The sequence below is a fragment of the Balaenoptera ricei genome, chromosome 14, assembly GCF_028023285.1.
Source record: "Balaenoptera ricei isolate mBalRic1 chromosome 14, mBalRic1.hap2, whole genome shotgun sequence".
Lineage (NCBI taxonomy): Eukaryota > Metazoa > Chordata > Mammalia > Artiodactyla > Balaenopteridae > Balaenoptera > Balaenoptera ricei.
This window is the reverse complement of record NC_082652.1, coordinates 12,001,370-12,024,115: the sequence shown is the minus strand read 5'-3', so window position 1 is coordinate 12,024,115 and position 22,746 is coordinate 12,001,370. Positions and strand designations below refer to the sequence as shown.

Here is a 22,746-nt window from a genome sequence, read left to right as displayed (position 1 = left end):
TGTAACTCCCTCCCCCTGGGTTCCTGTTCCTCCTCTGGGAACCATGTGCAAACTGGTTTTTTCTTCCTTCTGACAGTCGCCTAGATCAGAGGTCGGTAAAAGTCTTCAGTAGAGGGCAAGACTGTAAATATTCTCAGCTTGAAGGGCCACCCTGTCTCCGTTACAACTAGCCAACTCTGTCGCAGCACAAATGAAACCATGGCCCGTATGTAAATGAGTAGGTGTGGCTGTGAGCCAACATTTGTTTATTGACATTGCTATTTGAATTTCATAGAGTTTTCACGTATCATGAGCTCTTCTGTTTTTTCCCCCCAATTAAATACTGTAAAAACCACTTGGTGGGCTGGATATAGCCCACGGGGCCTAATGTGCCAACCCGAAGTCGAGATTTTTAAACATAGTGATTGGGCCTCAGTGTGTATCACTTCCTTCCTGTTCCTTAGACGATCAGTCACAGGTGGGGACAAGAACTGAGGGAGGTGAGGAGTGGGACGGGATGTGTGCACACGGGGTGGGAGGCGGAAAGGCGGCAGACCGGGATTCCCCAGATACAGGAGTCTAGTCTCCAGAGATCAATCCAGGGCTTCTAATGACGCAGAATCCAAGGTAGAAATAAAGGACTCCACGGCAAGACAAGATTTTTCTTTTTGACCAGCAAAAGGAGAATGAGGACAAAACAGTTAAGTGGAGACTCTGATTTCCAGTTCACTCTGGGGATGGTGACGTGTGGAGATGTCCCCACGTAAGGTCCCCCTGCAAGGGGACTCCCCATTTTATGAAAGACCTGTGACCAGGAAGAGTTGGTGGGAATTCAGTGTGCAAATCCACATGCCTTTGAAAGAAGGCAAGGTCAAGGCTTCCTAGTGAATCTTTACCCTGTGGACTGGTCCATTTGGGAAGCCTGTGTACCTAAGGGTTTGCTGAAAGCAGGGCGGAGACAGAGGCAACTTGCTGCTGGGCGCCGGGCACCTGCACACAGCGGTGATTGGACGTGTGCACACAGTCTGTGTTGTGGATTCTATAGAATGAGCCAATGGTGGGCTGGCAACTACGGTGTAAATATACACACCGCCTTTTCTTTTCCCTTTGCAAAAGATCAATGAACATGACCTCCTCCCACTGCTTCAGTGAATAAGGACTGAGGTCAGCAGGGAAAGCAGGGGTTTGGTTCTTTCTGGATCAAAATGTCTGCAAATAAAAGCTGGCTTCTAAACAATTCAGGGCGGCGGTGCAGCAGGAGGGCGGTGCGGGGCTGGGCTGGACTGGCTACAGCGAGACTGAGGAAGGAGGGAACAAAGTAAAGACCTGGGGAAAGAGGGAGAAGGCGAGGCGAGAGCAGGTGACGTGGGACCCTGTTCTGCAGGCAGAGAAACTCCAAAGGCGCAGGGGAAGCTGGGGTTTCTCCCTGGGTCCCTCAGGCTCCGCCCTTAATCTCAAGCTGGTGCTTGTGAACAAATGGAAAAAGCAGCCTGTGGAGATGCTGCTGGGCCTTGCCAAAGGCTCTGGGTGGCCCTGTTAGTTAATTCTGGAAACAACGGGGGCAAGAGGGCGTGGGCTGCAGCTCTGGTGAGCATGTCAGCTTCAGGGAGCTGACCTTGGCTACCCCTCCCCTTCCTCATTTCCTCCCCCCGCACACAGGTCTGTGATAAAGACTGGGGTCCACGGACCCAAGAAGTCTGATTGGGCTAAAGAGATGTGAGACCCTCAGGAGGCCCCGGCTCAGGCCTGGGGCGGGTCTGCTGGGTGACCTGCCTTAACAGGGCGGCAGCCGCTGACAAGAGCTGCCCGCAGCGACAGCAAAGCAGCTGGGGCTTGTGCAAACACGTGTCAGCACCTCCAGACACACAAATGACGGGCTGAGGGCCACAGGGACAGATGCCCCAGAAGAGGAATGCTTAGGAATGGCCCACATGGGGGCCTGGAGCCTCTGGTCCCAGGCAGGTGGGAGCGCTGGGAAAGTAACCAGGAAGGCCTTTGGGGTTTCCCTCAGCCAGGGTCTCGGGAAGCATGACCGGTCTCATCATTTTTCCCAGTTTGGAAGCTGGCTTGGCCCCCAGATCGTGAACCAAAGTGGGGAAAATCCCCATATCTCTGGTTGGACGTTGAGTCAGAGCCCAGGTGGGTTTTTGAAGTCGGAGGTCCCCTCTCTTTGAGGGAGACATCTAGATAAGGTGGCGACCAGAAGAAACCAAGGCTGGGCAGTGTCCAAGAAGTACGGCGGGACTGTGGGCAGACCCTGGGCCTCCTGCCTAATGCCCAGCTGTCCTGCTAGCGCCCTGCTGGGGGGCAGATTCCCCTCGGATGCCTGGTCAGGTGAATGGGGTCCAGGGTTTGGGGAACGTAAGACATTCCCTTGTAAGGTAAGGAACATAAGACAGAAGCTCTCCCCATCACTCTGCACCTGACTTGCTCCCAGCGCCCTCCGTGTAGAGCACTGGACCCTGGTGCGGTTAGCAAGAGCAGCTGGGCCAGGTGGGGAGCGAGGGTGAGGGATGGAAGGCAGGGGCGCTGAGCGTGCAGAGACGTCGAATGGGGAAGCCGCTCTGCGATTCGGCACCGGCTGGAGCTGAAAATGCAGAACCCCGACAAACAGCTGCCCTCCTCGCCTCCCCAGCTGGACTTTTTAAGGGTGAAGCAGCAGGAGTGGGGGAGGGATCATTTGCAAACAAGATGCCGTGCACACGCCCTGTAACCCAACACACACACCTAACCCAATGACCTATATCCGTCACTGTGGTGGATAAACTTAGCTGGTGTAAGTGCCAGGGCAGAGGGAGGGAAAGAGAATGTCCTAGAACATCCCCCTCCCAGAGCCCCGGTTCCCAAGGCTCAGACTTCAGGGGGGCGTCATGGATGAAGGTGAGCTGGAAGGAGCCCCCTGAAGTCATCTCGGCCAGGGAGCCACTGTGCTTTCCAAATGGAAGTGGGGGGCAGCGAGGAAGAAAGGGGACGAGGCTGTCACAGGAGAGGGCAGCGGAAACGGGGAAGCGTAGCCCAGAGAGACCCAGAGCGCAGAGGACATGCATTTCGGAGCGATACGCAGAGGTGCCCAAACCTTGACAGGCTTGGGGTGGGGGGGCCTCCGAGAACAGATGTTTGCACAGGAACAGCTGAGCCTCCCGCCCAGATCTCGGCCCCACAGCCTCCACTAAGCGCGCGCTCAGCTCTGCACCCCCGTCCCGTCTCTCCAGAGAGCGCAGCTGGAACCCACCACGCAGACACCGAAACAGCTGATGGGCGCTCAGCCCCGGACCTGGGGCAGCCTGACTCTCATCATCAAGGGCAATCGAGAGCGGACGGTGTCGTGCACGTAGACACACACGCACACACAGACCGGTCCTGCGAGCCTGCCCGCGTGGGACCCCTGCCCTAGCCTCCACAGCCCAGGGGCTCCACATCCAGCCCAAAGTTCTCTTGTCTACACCGTCCCCCGGGCCTCACTGATCAACTCTGCATCTCCCTGGCTGGTCCCATGAAGTCCTGGCTCGGGGTCCCCACCCCTGCCCGAGCGAAGGCGTGGGTCTGGGGTGCGGGGAAGCTGCCGGGCTCAGTCGTGCAGCGCTCCCAGGCCGGCCGGGGTCGGTACCCTCTGATGGTGAGCATCTGGCCTCCTGAGCTGGCAGAGGGCAGAGCAGGGGAGGAGAGGTGGCTTGGGAGCTGAGGCAGCTGAGCGCTGTCCCTTTGTCCAGTGGTCACAGCCTGGAGCACGGAGAGAAGGGAGAGAGTGGCAAGAGGTCACATGGGTACGACAACGCCATCTTTTGTGAATTAGCGCCCTCTCGGAGGTCAGGTGGTCTGAGATGAGCTTTTCCCGCCCTCTACAAGAAAAGGCGGAGGTCCTACTATGCGCTGGGCTCCGTGCCAAGCACCTCACATACCTGATCTCATTTAAACCTGAGGATAGCCTGCAAGAAAGGCACATTACACCGTTTTTACAGATGAGGCTCAGAGAGGTTAGGTGTTTTGCCCAAGGGTGCACAGCCAGGAAGCAGCAGGCTCTTCTCACTGGAGCATGTAGCTTCTGGACTAGGGATGGTCACCCAGCTGTGGGCTGGGTTGAGGCCACGTGGGACCGGAACACCATCCCGTGTGCCATGTGGAGTTGCTGAGAATGCTCAGTAAGGGATGGAGATAAAGGAAGTGGAGGTGAGAAAAGACCCACACCATAGACTCCAGCTGTGGGTGGAGGCTTTGCTGACTACCGTTGAGCCAGGATCTGGGCTGTCAGGGGCAGAATTTATGCCCACTCTCCCAGGATGGTTCTAGAAAGACAGGCAGTCTTTGCCTAGAAGGCAGAGTGGAGGGGTCAAGATCATGGATTTAGGGTCCAGACCAATCTGGGTTCCAATATTTGTTCTGCTCCTTACTAGCTGTGTGACCTGTGAATAGGCACTTAACCTCTCTGTGCCTCCTCCGGGGGTACCAGACTACCTCTTAGGGGGGCCCTGAGGATTCAGTGAGATAATGCAGACAGAATGCTTGACATGGCACCTATCACACATGTGCTTAATAAGTGGTGCCCAGATGATGGAGGTCGTGCTGGTGGTCGTGGTGATGGAAAAAAGAATTGGAAGCAGGGACTTGAACAGATACTTATACACCAATGTTCACAGCAACACTATTCACAATAGCCAAAAGGTGCAAACAAACCAAGCGTCCAACCACAGATTAATGAACAAACAAAATGTGGTATAGACTTACAATGGAATATCACTCAGCCATAAAAAGGAATGATGGCCTAATAATATATGCTACACTGTGGATGAAGCTTGAAAACATGCTGAGTAAAAGAAGCCAAACACAAAAGGATAAATATTGTAGGCGGCCACTTATATGGAGCATCTAGAACAGGTAAATTCATAGAGACAGAACGTAGATGAAAGATTAGGGGCTAGGGAGAGGAGGGATTAACCATTATTTCCTTTCTCCTGAGTCTCTGAAATTTAGTGTAGATTTTATACTCAAAGCACATCTCAACCTAGACTCGCCCCCTTCAAGTGTTCAATAGCCCCATGTGGTATGTGGCTGATTTTGGACAACACAGGTCCAAAGGGTGGTCCATGGACCAGCAGCGTCGGCATCACCTTGGAAATGCAAGATCTTGGGCCCCACCCCAGACATACAGAATGAGAATCCGCATTTTAACAAAGTCCCTAGGTGATATGAATGCATATTAAATTTTGAGACGCACCGCTCTGGAACGCAGGCTTGCCCCAGCCTTGCCTCCAGCTCACCACGGGCTAAGCCACACTGGGATTCTAGAAATGCCAGCTCCTCTGATGTGAGCCGTGGAGGGGCAAACCCAAGATCCCAGAGGCGAGTTTCGAGTTAGCTGCTCACCTCCTGGGAACGTGCCAGCTGCAGCTGAGACCTCTTGGTCGGTCCCCTGTGCAGATTACAAAGCCCTAGACAGGACCCAGATCCTGGGCCTACTGTAGCCAAGCCCTCCCCCAATCCACTGCCGACCCAGGCGGTTTCTGAAAGGACCACACCTCCAGAGTGACCATCTCAAAGCCGGATGAGTGTGAGTGAGGAATCTTGAGGGGCTGACGTTGTGGGGAGAGCAAACTCTAGACTAGGGAGTTGGGACCTGACCTGTGTCCCCAGCTTTGTCACCAACACCCCATGCAGATGTGGGTGAGTTGCTGAATGTCTCTGGGCCACGGTTTCTCCATGTGTAAAAGAAGGAGGCTGGATAAATCTGGAATGGCCAGGAAAGGCATCCATGCACTGATTCTAAATAACTGCTGATGAGTACCACTGAGTGATGGCAGATGCACTGTGACAGATTAGTCATGTCTGCCGTGGGTACCGGAATAGGACACAGACACCTTGCCTGTCTATCATCCGTGAAATAGGTACACCCCAGGACTTTTCTACTTTGATGAACAGCTGACACGTAGGGCTTGGTGGGTTCAGGGTACCACCTCACCATGTGATGCTCAGACTTACTGGGGCATCAACCTTCATGAGGAGGAAACAGGCAATGAGGCAGCCATGGTAGCCACAGGGATCCAGGCCCTGTATGGCAGCCTCTAGGACCCAAACTGCAGAGGAGACTCCCCTGAACAGAAACACGGTGGGGAAGGGTGGTACGCTGGGGAGGGAGGTGGGTACACGGAAAGGAGACGGTTGGCAGAGGAGCTGGGGAGGGGAGCAAAAAGGTGACAAAGGCCAGAGGACAGGGCAGTGGGGAGAGATGCTAAGGGGGAACACTTACTCTGCAGACTTCCAGAAATGTCCAGGGTGAGACAGGCGGCGGTTTCGCTTTGGCAGTTTCTCCAGCATGTCCATGAGCTTGGTAAAGGTAGGTCTCTCTTCTTGTTCAAAGGCCCAGCAGAAGAGAAGAATGTCCTAAAGGAAACCAACATGGTGATTTAACGTTAACTAATAACTTCTTGATTACTCCTTGACATCTCATTGGATTTGTCTGTTTGTCTACCCATTCGTTCCACTGCCAGATTCCTCCATCATCCATCCATCCATCCACCCACCCACCCATCCATCTATCCATCCACCCATCCATCTATCTATCCACCCATCCATCTATCCATCCACCCATCCATCTATCCATCCACCCATCCATCTATCCACCCACCCATCCATCTATCCATCCACCCATCCATCCATCCATCCACCCACCCACCCATCCATCTATCCATCCACCCATTCATCTATCCATCCACCCATCCATCTATCCATCCACCCATCCATCCATCCACCCACCCATCCATCTATCCATCCACCCATCCATCCATCCACCCACCCACCCATCCATCTATCCATCCACACATCCATCCATCTACCCACCCACCCATCCATCCATCCACCCATCCATCTATCCATCCACCCATTCATCTATCCATCCACCCATCCATCTATCCATCCACCCATCCATCCATCCATCCACCCACCCACCCATCCATCCATCCACCCACCCACCCATCCATCCATCCACCCATCCATCTATCTATCCACCCATCCATCTATCCATCCACCCATCCATCCATCTATCCATCCACCCATCCATCTATCCATCCACCCATTCATCTATCTATCCACCCATCCATCTATCCATCCACCCATCCATCCATCCATCCACCCACCCATCCATCTATCCATCCACCCATTCATCTATCCATCCACCCATCCATCTATCCATCCACCCATCCATCCATCCATCCACCCACCCACCCATCCATCCATCCATCCACCCATTCATCTATCCATCCACCCATCCATCTATCCATCCACCCACCCATCCATCCATCCACCCACCCATCCATCTATCCATCCACCCATTCATCTATCCATCCACCCATCCATCTATCCATCCACCCACCCATCCATCCATCCACCCACCCATCCATCTATCCATCCACCCATTCATCTATCCATCCACCCATTCATCTATCTATCCACCCATCCATCTATCCATCCACCCATCCATCCATCCACCCACCCATCCATCTATCCATCCACCCATCCATCTATCTATTCATCTCAGTTCATGTATTTATCCTTCATCTATCGTCCAGCCATGCATCACTCATCCATTGCATCATCCATCCTTTTACTCATCCACTTTCTGAGCCTATATAGCAAACTAGGTAAATCCTATTATAGAAGGTCTGGGATACATTGAACTCAATAATGCTCCCCAAGGAGTTTCGTGGCATTTTTCTCAAAAAGGAGGGAGAAAAGGGAATCCTGAAGCTTCTATCCACATCCTAATATTATAAGCACACTTAAAGTCACAGACAGGAAAATTACTCTTAGTAATTGCCTCACTTGAGAAAGGAAATCTAGAGACAGGTAATCCTTAAAAACATACCAGATAATTACACCTTCCCTGACACATCTATCTTCTGATCAAAAGAGGATTCTTCCTGATGTGTTTTAAAGGATGATTACTAATTTATACTCAGGCTTCTCTGTTTCCATATATCTTGTTCTGAGTTGGATAACACCTTAAAAATTCTATGTAGATCCAAATAAAATTAGAATCATTAATACCAGTGATATCTTAATGTATGTCTTTAAAAAATAACAGAAAAAGAGGGATTCACTCGTTCTACTAGACTCAGCAATCCCTTGCTAAGAAAAACCTGGCCAAGTGTTACTGTGCCCTGATAGCAGGAACCTGAATTGCAGGCATAGTTCAAAAGCTTTGCCTTCTAAGCTCCAAATCATTATCCGACAAGTCTGTGGGCAGGCTTTTTTGTCACCCTCCAGGAAAGCGTTTGCAACCTCATTAACATGCAGGAAAAAGAAGGCCCAGAATTGTGTCTGCTTCTCCCCTCATCCCCCAGACCTGGCACTATCCTGGGACTTACCGAGATTTCTTTTCCCATGCCGATCTGGCTGAGGTTGGGTTTCATGCCTGTGCCCATTTGCCAGATTATTGCCTCTGCTGGTTGGGTCTTGAAAGGCCACTCTCTGGCATGGAGTTCATACCAGATTGTCCTGTTGGCAGACATTGTTTAAGGGTGTGATATGTCACTTGCAACTCTGTGTCCCCTTACCAACACACGCCCACCCGGTCAGCCTGCTGGCTAACCACTCTGGCCCCCTAGTTTCTGCCTCACAGGGCTGGTGTTTTGCTACCTAAGATGTACATAAAGCTTTGTCAATGTCTTAGAAGTCATGCTTATCCCAGGATATCTTCTCTGGTGCCTGAATTAAAATGAATCAAAAGCTAGAACCTGAACAGTCTAATATAATGCGGCTAGGATCTCTGACCCCATGCTTGTAAGTTTAGGAAACTATTGTAAGGGGAATATAAGGGATACAGACAAAATCTCATTTACAAGGATCTTCTGTACACCATTATATAGAACATTGAAAAAAGTAGCAATAACACGATTGTTCAATAACAAGAATTGACACTTCCTAACACCATACATAAAAATAAACTCAAAATGGATGGATTAAAGACCGAAATGTAAGGCCAGACACTATAAAACTCTTAGAGGAAAACATAGGCAGAACACTCTGTGACATAAATCACAGCAAGATCCTTTTTGACCCACCTTCTAGAGTAATGGAAATAAAAACAAAAATAAACAAATGGGACCTAATGAAACTTAAAAGCTTTTGCACAGCAAAGGAAACCATAAACAAGATGAAAAGACAACCCTCAGAATGGGAGAAAATATTTGCAAATGAAGCAACTGACAAAGGATTAATCTCCAAAATATACAAGCAGCTTATGCAGCTCAATATCAAAAAAACAAACAACCCAATCCAAAAATGGGCAGAAGACCTAAACAGACATTTCTCCAAAGAAGACATAGATTGCTAACAAACACATGCAAGGATGCTCAACGTCACTAATCATTAGAGAAATGCAAATCAAAACCACAGTGAGGTATCACCTCACACTGGTCAGAGTGGCCAATCATCAAAAAATCTACAAACAATAAATGCTGGAGAGGGTGTGGAGAAAAGGGAATCCTCCTGCACTGTTGGTGGGAATGCAAATTGATACAGTCACTATGGAGAACAGTATGGAGATATCTTAAAAAACTAAAAATAGAACTACCATATGACACAGCAATCCTCCTACTGGGCATACACCCTGAGAAAACCATAATTCAAAAAGATACATGTACCACAATGTTCATTGCAGCTCTATTTACAATAGCCAGGACATGGAAGCAACCTAAGTGTCCATCGACAGATGAATGGATAAAGAAGATGTGACACATATACACAATGAAATATTACTCAGCCATAAAAAGGAATGAAACTGAGTTACCTGTAGTGAGGTGGATGGACCTAGAGTCTGTCATACAGAGTGAAGTAAGTCAGAAAGAGAAAAACAAATAGCGTATGCTAACACATATATATGGAATCTAGAAAAATGGTACTGATGAACCTAGTGGAGGGCAGGAATAAAGACACTGATGTAGAGAACAGACTTGAGGTCACGGGGGGAGGGGGAGGCTGGGACGTAGTGAGAGAGTAGCACTGACATATATACACTACGAAATGTAAAATAGCAATGGGAAGCTGCTGCATAGCACAGGGAGATCATCTGGGTGCTTTGTGACGACCTGGAGGGGTGGGATAGGGAAGGTGGGAGGGAGCCTCAAGAGGGAGGGGATATGGGGATATATGTGTACATATAGCTGATTCATTTTGTTGTACAGCAGAAACTAACATTACATTGTAAAGCAATTATACTCCAATAAAGATTAAAAAAATAACAAGAATTGGTTACATGTATTATGGTAAATCCATAAACTAAGATATTTATTATTATTATAACATTTCAAAGAAATTTTGCTGACATAAAAAATGCTTAAAATATAATTTTAAGTGAAAAAAGCAGTACACAAAACTGTATATAAGGTATGTTATGCTTTTTAAATACCATTATATATGTATGGACAAGAGAATAAGAGCAACACAGCAAAATGTTAACAAGGGCTACCTCTCAGTGATAGAAAGGACAGAATTTTTTTCTATTATATTTGTGTTTTCTGAGAAGGAAACTTCCTTTGAAATAGTGGAAAGAAAAAAAAAAAACAATCTGAGGGTCAGACTGCCTTGGGTTCAAGTCCTGATTCTATTCTATGCTAGTAATATGTCACTGGGTAGGTTGCTTCCCTTCTGAATCCAGGTTTCCTTACTTGCCAAATGAGAATGATGATAAAACTGCAGTGGGAGAATGTTCATCTGGGAGGCGGAATGCCAGAACAACTCGATGCCGGAGTTATTCTAGAGAGATCGACTGTGTTATCGTCTGTTTCATAAATCATGACGTTGTAATGACGGAAGAAACGAGTGCCTGCTGCAGTGAGCGGCACGTGGGGACGGAAGGGGAGATGCGCTGGGCAGTGCATAAGTGACGCTGGGAGGTGTGGCGGCAGTGAGGACCACGGTGCATGCGTCGGGGTGTTCAGAGGGCTGTACGGTGGGGATAGGTCTCAACTCACTGAGACGATTCCCCAACTCAGGGGCTAACTGAAACAGCCCTAGGAAATGATCTTTCCTCTGACCTGAGATGATTTATGTAAATTTGCTTTAAAGAACACGAAGCACTCAGTTATCCTTTTTACTGATAGAGGACTGTATCAAACCAGCTATTTCTAGGGGTCCACCTCTCAGTTAGCATCTTCTCATCCCTCCGGGGCGAGGAGGGGTGGTAATGCTCAGGTGTTGGGATGTTGAGTTAGGTGGTCAGGAAGCTCTCAAGTTAAGGGCTGGATGATTCTAGTTCTCTTCATCATAAACAATAACACTTACTGAGTTTTCACTCTGTGCTAGACACTAATCTTAGCCTTCTGTACTTACTATGATTATGGGGAAGGTGTATTAGCATGCCTTTTATTCTGATGTTCTGCTATCTGGGGGCTTGCTGACCCTGGAGGGACTGCCCCTCTCAGGGCTAGCCAATTCCTAGAGATAGTAAAGGACTGACCTGTAAGTGTGCTTTTCATATGCAAACTAACCAATCCAAAGTCCTCCACCGTCCCTCCATCTCCTCTATCAGGCTCTCACACTCAGGGCCAATATTCCCCTGCCCTACTCAGGACAGCCCCCATACCCCAGAGCCCACTGAAATTAGTTAAACTAGCCAATGCTAAGCCAGCTCACCCTGCCTCGCCCATTCCTTCCTGAGAAAACCACAATAACGGCTCTTGCCCACATTTTCTTCCTGCTCCCTCTGCCTCCTGACTGACCCTGGTGTTTCCCCGTGTGGCCCTCTGTGGTAATGATGTGCCCTCTCCTTCTGGGAACTGTGAATAACAAACTATCCAGTGGTAGTTGTTTCCTGATCTATTGGCCTCATCAAAACTGAATAATAATAAAACCCACATTTTAAACAAGAAGTGCTATTATCAGCTCCATTTTACAGCTGGGGAAACTGAGGCTCATGAAGGTTACATATCTTACCCAGGGTCATACAGCAAAATAAGAGGTATAGCCAGAGTTGAAGCCATCTGACTACAGAATTACACCACTGGCCATTATGCTATACTGAGAAACCTACACTCCATCCCATTTGAGGGTCCTTTGTAATTGGGGCAGTGAACTATTTGGAAGGGCAACCCTCTAGCTGATGGTTGGGGCCTAGTGAAGGAGGCACACACAGAGTGTAGGCACCACTCATGTGAACCAGGGAAGGGAGCCTATCAGGAGCTTGGCCTTGTGCTGTGTGCCTTACAGGTGTTTTCTCATTCAATCCTTAGAACATCTCAATGGGCTTTATTATCTTTGATTTACGGCTGAGGGAAGTAGGGCTTTCAGTGGTGAAATGACTCTCAAGCCTGGGGGCTCTGTGGTTAAAAGCTCCAACCCTGGGGTCAGGATGTCCCAAGTTTGACTCCCAGCTTCATTGCTAATTACCATAAGGCAAGTCACTAAGCCACTCGGAACCTCAGTTTCCTCATCTGTCAATTGGGAACAATGGTACCTGCTTCAAAGTGTGCTTCTGAAGATGCCATGAGACAGCACCCATAACAAGCTTAGCACGGTGCTCAATATACTTTTAAAAGTCCATTTTTGTTCTAAGTCATGCCCCAGCATGATGTCCCCAAGCAACAAGATGCACCTAATTGGCAGGAAACCAGGAGCACCAGGCCCCTCGGAATTCAGCAGTGTCAGGAATAAAAGCCTCATTAAAACTTCTTTTCAAACCTAACTTTCAAGAGAAACTCGCTTGAGGGGGAAAAAAATTGCTAAAGATTAAAACTCCAGTGGAAAACCAATTACTTACTTTGGTACATTTTGTTAATTACAGTCTTTTTTCTTTTGCTAAATCGATAGTAAAATATACCAACTTAATTATTGCAATTTGGTTTCAGATAACAATATCTAACAAGATAAAGATTTGGGCATAAACTAATCAGGGCAAGTGACAGCCTCTTAAGGGGCCCAAGTGACAGATGGCGAGAATCCTGATGTGCCAGCAAACACTGCCCCCACCCCGATTTATAGAGAGGACGCAGCAGGGGTGCTTTTCCATGGAAGACGTTCTCTGTAACATCTCCTGGTGGCGCTAAATCTAACTGCACACATCTGCAAGCCTCCAACTTTCCCAAACAGCTTTCCCAGCTTATCTCTGCCAGTCCGTGTAACCGCCCCCATGGTCGAGGTAAGGTGAGGATTAGCATGGCCATCTGAGGGATAGGCGCACGGAAGCCTTCCTGCTGTACCTTCTCAGAGCGTCTGGATCTGCATCTTAGGGCTGCACCCTGGATCCTCTCTCCCTCCTCTGTACTTTCAAAGACATCTCATTCTCTCCCACGGCTGCAGTTACCCTCTCTTTGCCGACAAGTCCTGAACTCTTTCCCAAACTTAAAATGTGTAGATTCAGCCACCTTCTGGCTGCTCCCCTCGGCTGTCTCCAAGGTAGCTCAAACTCACTGTGTCCAAATCTGCTCTCTCTGCCTTCCTGGCATGCCCCAACCCTGCCCCACCTCCAGGGTCTCCACTTCGGTGAATGACACTACTCTCTACCAAGTTGCTTCAGGTAGATATCTGGCATCACCCACATTTAAACCGACAATCAAGCCCTATCACTTCCACCCCCCAAATGCTGCTTCTTATGTCCAATCCCAGCTTTCACACCCACTGGCACTGATTCAGCAGAGAATCTCAGCATCTCCCCCCTGGATTGGTCAACCGGCCCCAATCTTGTCCTTCTCCTTTCCGTTTTCAACACAGTAGTGATTGTTCTAATGCTTAAAGTGTGATTATGTCACTCTCCTGCTCAATAACCATCAGTGGCTCCCTACTGCCCTGAAGATGAAAACTCCTTAACTCAGCCTCTAGGTCCCTGCAGAACGCCTTCTTTCCTCTCTAGTCTCTCATCTCACCACCCCAGGCTCATTTTTTCCTGATTCTCCATCCATCAGCTTCCTCTTCTTCCCTCCACCCCTGCTCCCCACATATTCCTCCATTGTGGGCAATTTGTTCTTTTCACCCTTGTTCCTTTTCATGTGTTCCTTCTATCTGGAACACTTCACCTTACCCTCACCTGGACTACTTACACTCAATCTTTAACACAGGCTCAGGAGTCACCTCCTCCAGGAAGCTCTCTCTGATCTCCCAGGTTGGATTTAGTTCCTCCTTTCTTCCCACAGTCCTGTGTTTATCCCCAGCATAGCACTTATCACAGAATTTTGTAAAAAAAAACTGTTTCCTTGTCTGTCTTCCACCAGACAAGAGAGAATAGGGACCTATGGTGGTTTTAAAATGTCCACAAATTGTTTGATACTCCTTCCTGTAAAAAGTAGAGCTTAATTCCCCTCCCCCTGATTTGCTGACTTGCTTCTAACAAACAGAATACGGTAGAAGTGACGATGTATAATTTCTACGACTAGATCATAAAGGCAATGCAGCTTCTTGCCGCTGTGTTGTGAGGTCACTCAAGCAGCCTTTGGAAAGGCCTGTGTGGTGAGGAACTGAGGCCTCCTGCCAACAGCCACGTGAGCAGGCCACCTTGGAGATGGATCCTCAGCCTGTCAAAACTTCAGATGAGACTGCAGCCCTGGCCAACATCTTGACTGCAGCCTAATGCGAGATCCTGAGCCAGTTCAGAACCACTCCCAAATTCCTGGCCACAGAAACTTGAGATAATAAAGGTCGTTTTAAGCCACTAAGTTTTTGACAATTTGTTAATAATAGGCACCCAGTAAATAGCTATTGCACGAATGAATGAATGAATCAGGTAACTTGCCATGGTCACACAACCAGTTAGAAACCAGGCATGAAGGTTTGCTAGGGTCTCTCTACTACAGCCCACTCAGATCCCCCCTAACTCACCCAGAAATCCAGCCACCTTTTTCTCCGCAGGCAGATCCCCTGTCCCTTCCAAAAGCACTAAAGGAATGCTTTGGGAAGTGCCCCTCTGCCCATGCTGGGGCACTCAAAAGCCAGGGTGGGCTACCTACCCGAGCGCAAAGACGTCCGAGTGTTTGGAGAAGGGGAGCTTGTCTTCCTCTGTGTCGGGAGACAGCTGGCGGATGATCTCCGGGGCCAAGTGGCACAGCCAGCCGCTCTGGATACGCAGCTTGTCATCACGCCTGGAGAAGCAAAGCACAGAGTGAGCCCCGTTTCACAGCCCAGGGAGGACCAGTCCTCCATCACGGACCCCAAGTCCCTGGACCATCTCTGCTGGCTTTCTTGTGTTCCTCCCCCATCCCTAGCCCCCCATCAAGCACTGCCTGACCTTGTACTTGAGGCCAAGACTCAGTGGGAGGTGCAGGAAAGGCTGATCTGGAGAGAGACACCCAACACCCAAACAGTCATCGTGTCCCTTCGTCTCTGAGGCGCCCCCTTCTCCATCTTCATTTAACAAATACAGCCGATTCTTGTTATTCGTGGCACTTATGTTCTATAAAGTCTCAGCAAACACTGAATTAGTGAAAACTGAGTTTTTGCTCCTGGAGGAAATATATATATACACACACGCATGCACACATCTCAAAAAGATAATAATCTTAAATCCTAAAAACAATTCATCCCAGTCTATTTTATTTTACACAAGAGAAAATGAGGCTCAGAAGTATTACGTGATTTGCCCTGAGGCTGCCCCACTACCAGGGGGCAGAACTGCAAAACCCATCCAACTGGCCCCAGAGCTGGAGCTTCTTGCCCTGCACTGCACCAGCCCATCTCCATCCTCTGGTCATCGCTGATGAGAGCTGAAACAAAACTGCACAGCACCCTCTCCTTGGACCTCAGCTGGGAACATGTGCATCAGTTGACTCAAGTTTTTCACCACCCTGTACATGTCCACGAATGACTGTGAATATGCCATGAGTATTGATTCGGGGGTTACAAATAAATTTTAGTGAGTAGGTGAATTTGCAAATATGGAATCCGCGAATAATGAGGACCGACTGTATTTATGAGCACCCACTATGCCTAGGCTCTGTTCTCTGCACTGGGACCACAGCAGTGAACAAGACTGACAAAGTCCCTGCCCTCCTGGAGCTTGTACTTCGGTAGGGGAAAGTGATGACAAATGAATTATCTAAACAGGAAAGATTAAAATAGGAGAATGTGTCAAAGATAAGAGGGAGCTTACTTTAGGTAAAATGTGAGCTAAGATTTTCATGACATAAAGGATCCAGCCATATGAACAAGGAGAAGAATACTCTAGGCAGAAGAGAAGTGAGGACAAAGGCCCAAGGCAGGTCCTCTTTGGGGTGTTCTAGAAACCCAAAGAACATCAGTGTAGTGGGGACATATCATGCTACCCCACGCATCCATTAAATTGTACACGACAATTCCCTTGTTGATGGGTCTTAGGTGATTCCCTCTCTCATCATTATAAACAAAGCTGCAATGCACATCCTTGGGTAGGTACTGTGCATATATCTCTTCACCCACATCTATGGGTGGGTGAAATTCTTAGAAGACAAATTCTTAGAAGACAAAGGATACTGGCTCCCTTCTTCATATTGTAAGTCTTCAGCAAGTACACAGCTTTCTATTTGGGACTGAAATCTGAACTTCTATGAGGTTTCCACTGATTCAAGACTCCTGGGAAAAGGTCAGTTAACACAGGGAGAGTGGGATGGATCTTCAAACCATCAAGAGTGAGATCATGAAGGACCAGATCCTCTAGCATGTGGGGACCTGCTGGAGACCTGGGGCTGGCTGGATTTTATACATCTTCCAGGGTGAGCTTTGAGCTATTTAAGGTGTGAGGCACTGCTCCCTTAACTGTACTCATGCATATCCCATAATCATGATTATTGCCCTATCTGAACACCTTCCACAGTAGTGCTATCCAAAAGAACTTTCCATGATGATGGAAATGTTCTCCATCTCTGCTGTCCAATATGGCAGCCACTAGCCATCATGACTACTGAGGACTTGAAATCCAGCTAGCGCAAATGAAGAACTGAACTTTTCGTTTTATTTAATTTTAATTGAAGTTACAATTACATAGCCATATGTGGCTACCATATTGGAAAGTGCTGCTCTAGACGATCACTTACTACAAATGGATTTTTTTCATTTATATGTATTTTAACAGGTTACCTTTTAACGTGATCGTAAATGGAAACTAGTACTTTTTTTAGTACACGTTAAAATTAAGATAAAAAATGTTTGTTCGCATCCTCCCTAAAGTCAGCTTGTGGACCACACGTGTGAGGGGATGAGAGAACCCTGACGGAAGAGGCTCCAGGAGTTTGGAGTTCTGGGTTTGGAGCTGGACAATTCTTCGTGGTGGAGGGACCGTCCTGGGCACTGCAGGATGTGTGGTAGCATCCCTCGCCTCTACCCACTAGATGCCAGTAGCACCCCCTTCCCTGTTATGACAACCAAAAATGTGTCCAGACATCACAAATGTCTCTGGGGGGTGGGAGAGTCCCAGCTGAAAAAAATCACTGTTCTAATTTATACATAGAACAAGGAAATAGTCCAAATTTCACTTTCAGCTTTAGTGACACATGACGTGCTCCTGTGCTCTACACAGCAGACCTGACAGGACACATCCTCTGCTGGAGCCGGAAAATAGGACTCAAATCCACTGGCGAGCCTGTGAGTTGGCAGGGTCCAGTGAGTTCTGGCTTCTAGAATTGGGGACGCTGGCAGGGGTTTAAGGACCCATCTGTTGCTTACTCGCTGTTCGTCCTTGAGCAGACCTGGGTCTCTACTTTCCCATCCAAGTTTGTTTGCAAAATGGGCACATGAACTTGGACTCCACATGGCTGGTGCAAGGATGGAAAGGAGAAAGGCTGGGTCAGCTGCCAAGGACACATGATTACTGGACATCACTATTCCCTAGGGAATTTTTTGTAACTTGAGGACTCAGAAATGGAATGGAGATTAGAGTCCAAAGTAAGAATGTCATCTAAGAAAGAGGGGCCGTGGCCTGGGCCAGCTGCCATTCTCCTGGCATGACCAGGCCCTGTGGGGTGGGGTGGAGTGGAATGCTGCTGCCCAAAGGGCAAACTTCCCAGTTCCCATCTCATCCAACAGCCCCCTCCGCCTCCTCCTGACTCACTGGGGCAGTGGAGGTTTGGAATTGTAGGGCTGGGCCAGGAAGAAGGGTGCTGGCCGCTCGATAACCATCATCCTGGGGCGGATGTGAGCACGTGCCTAGAGGGGTCTGGGAGCCAGGCCTGGCACAGACACCCTGCGGTGTCCTGTTCCCATGGTGATGGACCCATCGGTGACCAACCCAAATCGTCTTCGTTATGGTTATTATTATGATCAATAACAGCCTGTGGGCAACTGGCATGATGCCACTGGCATCTCAAATGACACCTTTTCTGGACGACGGCAGAACAGCTGTAGGCAAGGCAATGCCAGGGACGGGCTCAGGGGAAGCCCTGGCATCTGTCTGGATGTTCAGAACGTGCTCACTTACTGCTACCCCTGCCCCTGCCCCAGGCCCGGCTGATCTCCCCTTTCTGGGCACCCAGCACTGTCAGTGCCCCAAGGTCTAACTGAGGGAAGGGCAGGAAGGCAAGTAACTCCTGCTGAGCGCCTCCTGTATGTCAGGCTGTCCACCCAACTTAATTCTTATGTGCCCACAATCAGATGGGTATCACCCCTGTTCTATGGGTCAGGAAATAGCCTCAAAAAGCTTGAGTGACCCTCCCAAAGCCATGGAGGTAACAAGTGAAAGAACTAACGTCCGTTTGATTGCAAGTCTTTAAAACTCCAGCGACTAAACTCCTAACCACAATTCTACACAAATTCTATAGCACACCGTTTGGGAGCAAAGTTCTGAACTGAGCCCTATTTGCCCTCCAACAGGGAAAAAAGCACAGGAAGCCACTGATGGCTGCTCCTGGCTGTGGATCTCTGGTTGGGAGAGATTGCTGAGGGCTCCCTGGCCTCTTGCAACACTAACCGGGTTTGCGTTGACAGCCAGCCTGGGGCACGGTGGGGGCGGGGGCGGTGTGCTGCCTGGGCGACAAGGCCAGAAGCCACCTTGCCCTTGACTTGCACTCCCTTCCTGGTTGACACTGGGCCTCCATGAATGAGCTGAAGGTCATTCCTTTTCCCTTTGCTTTCTCGTCTCCCTGTGGCTTCAGAAAACCATGAATCTAAAGGGAAAAAATCAGGGACTTCCCTGGTAGCGCAGTGGTTAAGAATCCGCCTGCCAATGCAGGGGACATGGGTTCGAGCCCTGGTCCGGGAAGATCCCACATGCCGCGGAGCAACTAAGCCCGCGAGCCACAACTACTGAGCCTGCGCTCTAGAGCCACAACTACTGAGCCCGTGTGCCACAACTACTGAGCCTGCATGCCACAACTACTGAAGCCCGCGCGCCTAGAGCCCGTGCTCTGCAACAAGAGAATCCACCGCAATGAGAAGCACGCGCATCGCAACAGAGTAGCCCCTGCTCGCCGCAACTAGTGAAAGTCCGCGTGTAGCAACGAAGACCCAATGCAGCCATAAATAAATAAATAAATAAATAAATAAAATTTAATAAATAAATAAAGGAAAAAGATCAGAGGCCCTCTGGTTTTTGGGGGAGAAGCCACTGACAAGGAGAAAGTGTGTGGACCTGCCACCAGGAGGGAGGAATCTGATTTTTTTTTTTCTTAGGAGCCTTGGACTAGGTTAAAGACAACGCCTGCTGAACCTCTTGTCTTGACACAAATACTTGGGTTCATAGTGATGTCACCAACTGCTTCCTCTGCCCTTGGCCTGGGGCAATGGAAACAGGGAGGGAGCGATTCCCCAACCAGTAAACCAGAACCTAAGTGGGTTCTTGGCTTCTTGGGTTCTGACTTGATGACTCTCTCCATCTATCCATTGATCCATTTGTTAATCTCCTGTCTACTTACTTTCTTATCTTAGGGACTATAGGTAGTTTTGGAGATGAATGTCTTTGGGTGGAGTAAAATCTTAAAAAAAACCCTTCAGCTTCTGTTTGTTACTGCAACACACAGGAACAGCTAGATCAGCCTCCACCAGATTTCAGATGGTCTGACTGAGATTCAAGGCACTACAGAGCACGAACAAAATTCACTTTGTTGGGGGGCTCCTGGGTGTACCTCAAAGGGATCAGGGATTTTCCAAAGCAGCTGAAATGGAAGTACAATGAGAGAAACCAGGGCTTGGGGGGTGCTGCCTTTCTGGAGAGGCATACCATTTGTTAAAAGAGGCATGATTAGAGAGAACATGCTGGGTTTAAAGTGTGTGTGTGTGTGTGTGTGTGTGTGTGTGGAGAACACACTCCAAATTAAAAGCCACAAAGGGCAGACCTTCTGAATTATGGGTTGTTTATTTGGGATCAGGCTGTTTTTCACATGGTCAACTCAAGGTAGCTTGCTCTAGGGTGAGTGGTGGCTGAGAGTTTATTACTTAACAATAGTTAATGACCCTCCTGGGTGATACTGAGGAGGTATATGCAAATTAATACTAATTACAACAATTCCACAGAAGCTATTGGGTTGGCCAGAAAGTTCATTCGGGTTTTCCATAAGGTGTTACAGAAAAACCCGAACGAACTTTTTGGCCAACCCAGTATTATTTGTAGCGCTTGATGGGCTCCAGGCATTGTGCTGGACGCTTGCTGTGTGTTGTCTTATTCTACCCTCATAACGACCCTCTGAGGCAGGAATCATCATACCCAGCATTTTTCTTGCAGGAAAGTGAAGGCACAGTTCATAAGTGGCAGAGCCAAGCTGGGCCCCGGGTGGGTCTGACTTTAAATCCCTTGCTCTTAACTACACTCCTGCTGTACTAAAACAACGGGATTCATAAGAAAACTTTGAGCGAGGGTGCTTGGGGGAGCCCAACTTCCATGTGTGTGCTTGGAGTAAGGAGAGTGTCTTCCAGTGCAATTCAAGGGCAAGGGCGCTGCAGGACTGAAGGATGCTTTGTGCCCATTCAAACGCGCCATTTCCAAGACAGGCCCCATGGGACTCAGTGTGACCTGGGCATCCGCACTGCATCATGGGCTCAGCAGCCTAGCCGCGCAGCTAAGCGACCTCAGGTCCGGCATCGCGTCTAGGTCACTGAAGCCATCTGGGTGACTTCTCATCCCCTGACCGTCATCTGTCAAGAACCCCTCTGGGCCCTTCTACCACCTCTCACCTGCCAGCCTGCAGCACCCCGGAAATGCTGAAGAGCCCGAAGTCTGTGATCACCACTTTGCCGTTGTCGTAGAAGACGTTCTTGGACTTGAGGTCCTTGTGCAGGATTCCCTTGGCGTGGAGGTAGCCCATGCCCTGCAAGAAACAAGGATACAGGGAGCTGCCAGAGGATACCCATGCCCTCACTGCCAGCCTGGCCTGGGTTCACGATTCACACGCCTTGCCTTTCCACTGAAACCACACACTGAACAGCTGCAGATCCGGGACCCAAATGCCAAGGTGTGCAGGTGGGGTGGAGAAGGCATGGCGAGTGGGAACAGGCAGGGTCCCCAAGACAGAAATCTGCCACCACCCTCAGATCATAGCAAAACCATCTCCATCTAAGCTCTTCTGCTTCCTGAAGAAGAAACGAAGGAAGATCTCCCCAGAGGGAAAGGGGCGGGGACAAACCTGAAAAGAGGCCCCCAGAGTAAGGAATCCCATCAGCCATCTTCTCCACTTCCATTCTGCAAAATAACTCATCTGCAGGAGACTTGTTCCTTAGATCTACTTAACCCACACAACTGCAGAATTTCACTGTGCTCCTCAAGAGACATATCATGAGGCAATAATCAAGAACATGGAGAAGGGTCTATGGGAGGTCAAGCTTAAGGGTGAAATGTCTAGATTTCTCTTTTTGCCTTAATGAGCAGTCACATTTTAATTTCTTTTTGCAGCTCAGTCCTGACACTTACAATGGGAAATAAAAACCTGAAGACGATGGACTAACGAGGCACCCACCAGAAAACACAGGATGTTCCTGTCTGTTTTAATCCCAAACACCACCAAACAATTTGATGCTTCCCCAGCAGCTGTGGAGAGAGATGGCTTACATTCATGGGAATTCAAGGCTTCAAGGGGTAAGGGATTCCAGCAATAAGAAGAGTCCCTCACCCCCGGTCTCTGCACACACCCAATTATCACGATGATGGGGCACCAGATGGAAACCAAACATTAGTAGACCATCCCTCATGGTTGTATCTCAGCAAAATTCTTACATACACACAGCCTGGTATTGCTCAGGTCAAGTTTAATTTCTTTTAAGCCCAGACTTGATCTGAAGCCAGACCATGAGTCTCAGGAGGGGTCTTTCTGAGGTTCAGGGAGGAGGCTCCAGACCCTACGGTACCTTCACAATTTCTTGGGCAATCTGCCTCGTTTTGTTGACATCCAAGACGATCTTGGCATCCCTCACCACAGAGTAGAGTGTCCGGCCCTTACAGAGGCTGGAAAGCAAAAGGACAAAATTAATTATTGGCAGTTGTTACGATAAGGGCCACACACAACAGTTATTAAAAGTGACACATAGAGGGAATTCCCTAGCGGTCCAGTGGTTAGGACTCGGTGCTTTCACTGCCGGGGCCCGGGTTCGATCCCTGGTTGGGGAAAAAAGATCCCGCAAGCCACGTGGCACACACACACAAAAGTGACACATAGAGAGTGGGTGTGTGTGGACATGCCACTATTATGCCTGCAAGATACTAAGCCACCACAGCCTTGCACTGGACCTCAGTTCTGGTTCTGGGATTTGGGTCTGGGAGCAATTCCTTTGGGGTTCTTCAGGATCTTTATCAGCTAACCCCAGCATCCAAGGACACCTGCAGAGTCTAGCCTAGCCCAGAAGCAGGTTTTACCACGTACCGTCTAACACAGGCTCTCACAGGTGAAAATTTGCTTG

General features: G+C 48.9%; 1 protein-coding gene across 8 annotated transcripts in view; it reads right to left on the bottom strand.

The window, feature by feature from the left end:
• Positions 1–3,623: 3,623 nt before the first annotated feature.
• KSR2 (kinase suppressor of ras 2) overlaps positions 3,624–22,746 on the bottom strand; it is a 430,186-nt gene continuing 411,063 nt past the window's right edge. For 7 of the 8 annotated variants that reach the window (XM_059893620.1, XM_059893622.1, XM_059893618.1 and 4 more), the window contains 6 exons: positions 22,198–22,294; positions 21,031–21,164; positions 14,907–15,038; positions 8,337–8,466; positions 6,221–6,354; positions 3,624–3,699 (listed from right to left, as the gene is read on the bottom strand). In XM_059893620.1, the coding sequence (XP_059749603.1) occupies positions 3,693–3,699; positions 6,221–6,354; positions 8,337–8,466; positions 14,907–15,038; positions 21,031–21,164; positions 22,198–22,294 (634 nt within the window). In that variant the 3' untranslated portion in view covers positions 3,624–3,692. Of the gene's footprint in view, positions 3,700–6,216; positions 6,355–8,336; positions 8,467–14,906; positions 15,039–21,030; positions 21,165–22,197; positions 22,295–22,746 lie in introns of those variants that run through there. The other variant, XM_059893625.1, reaches the window with a different exon arrangement.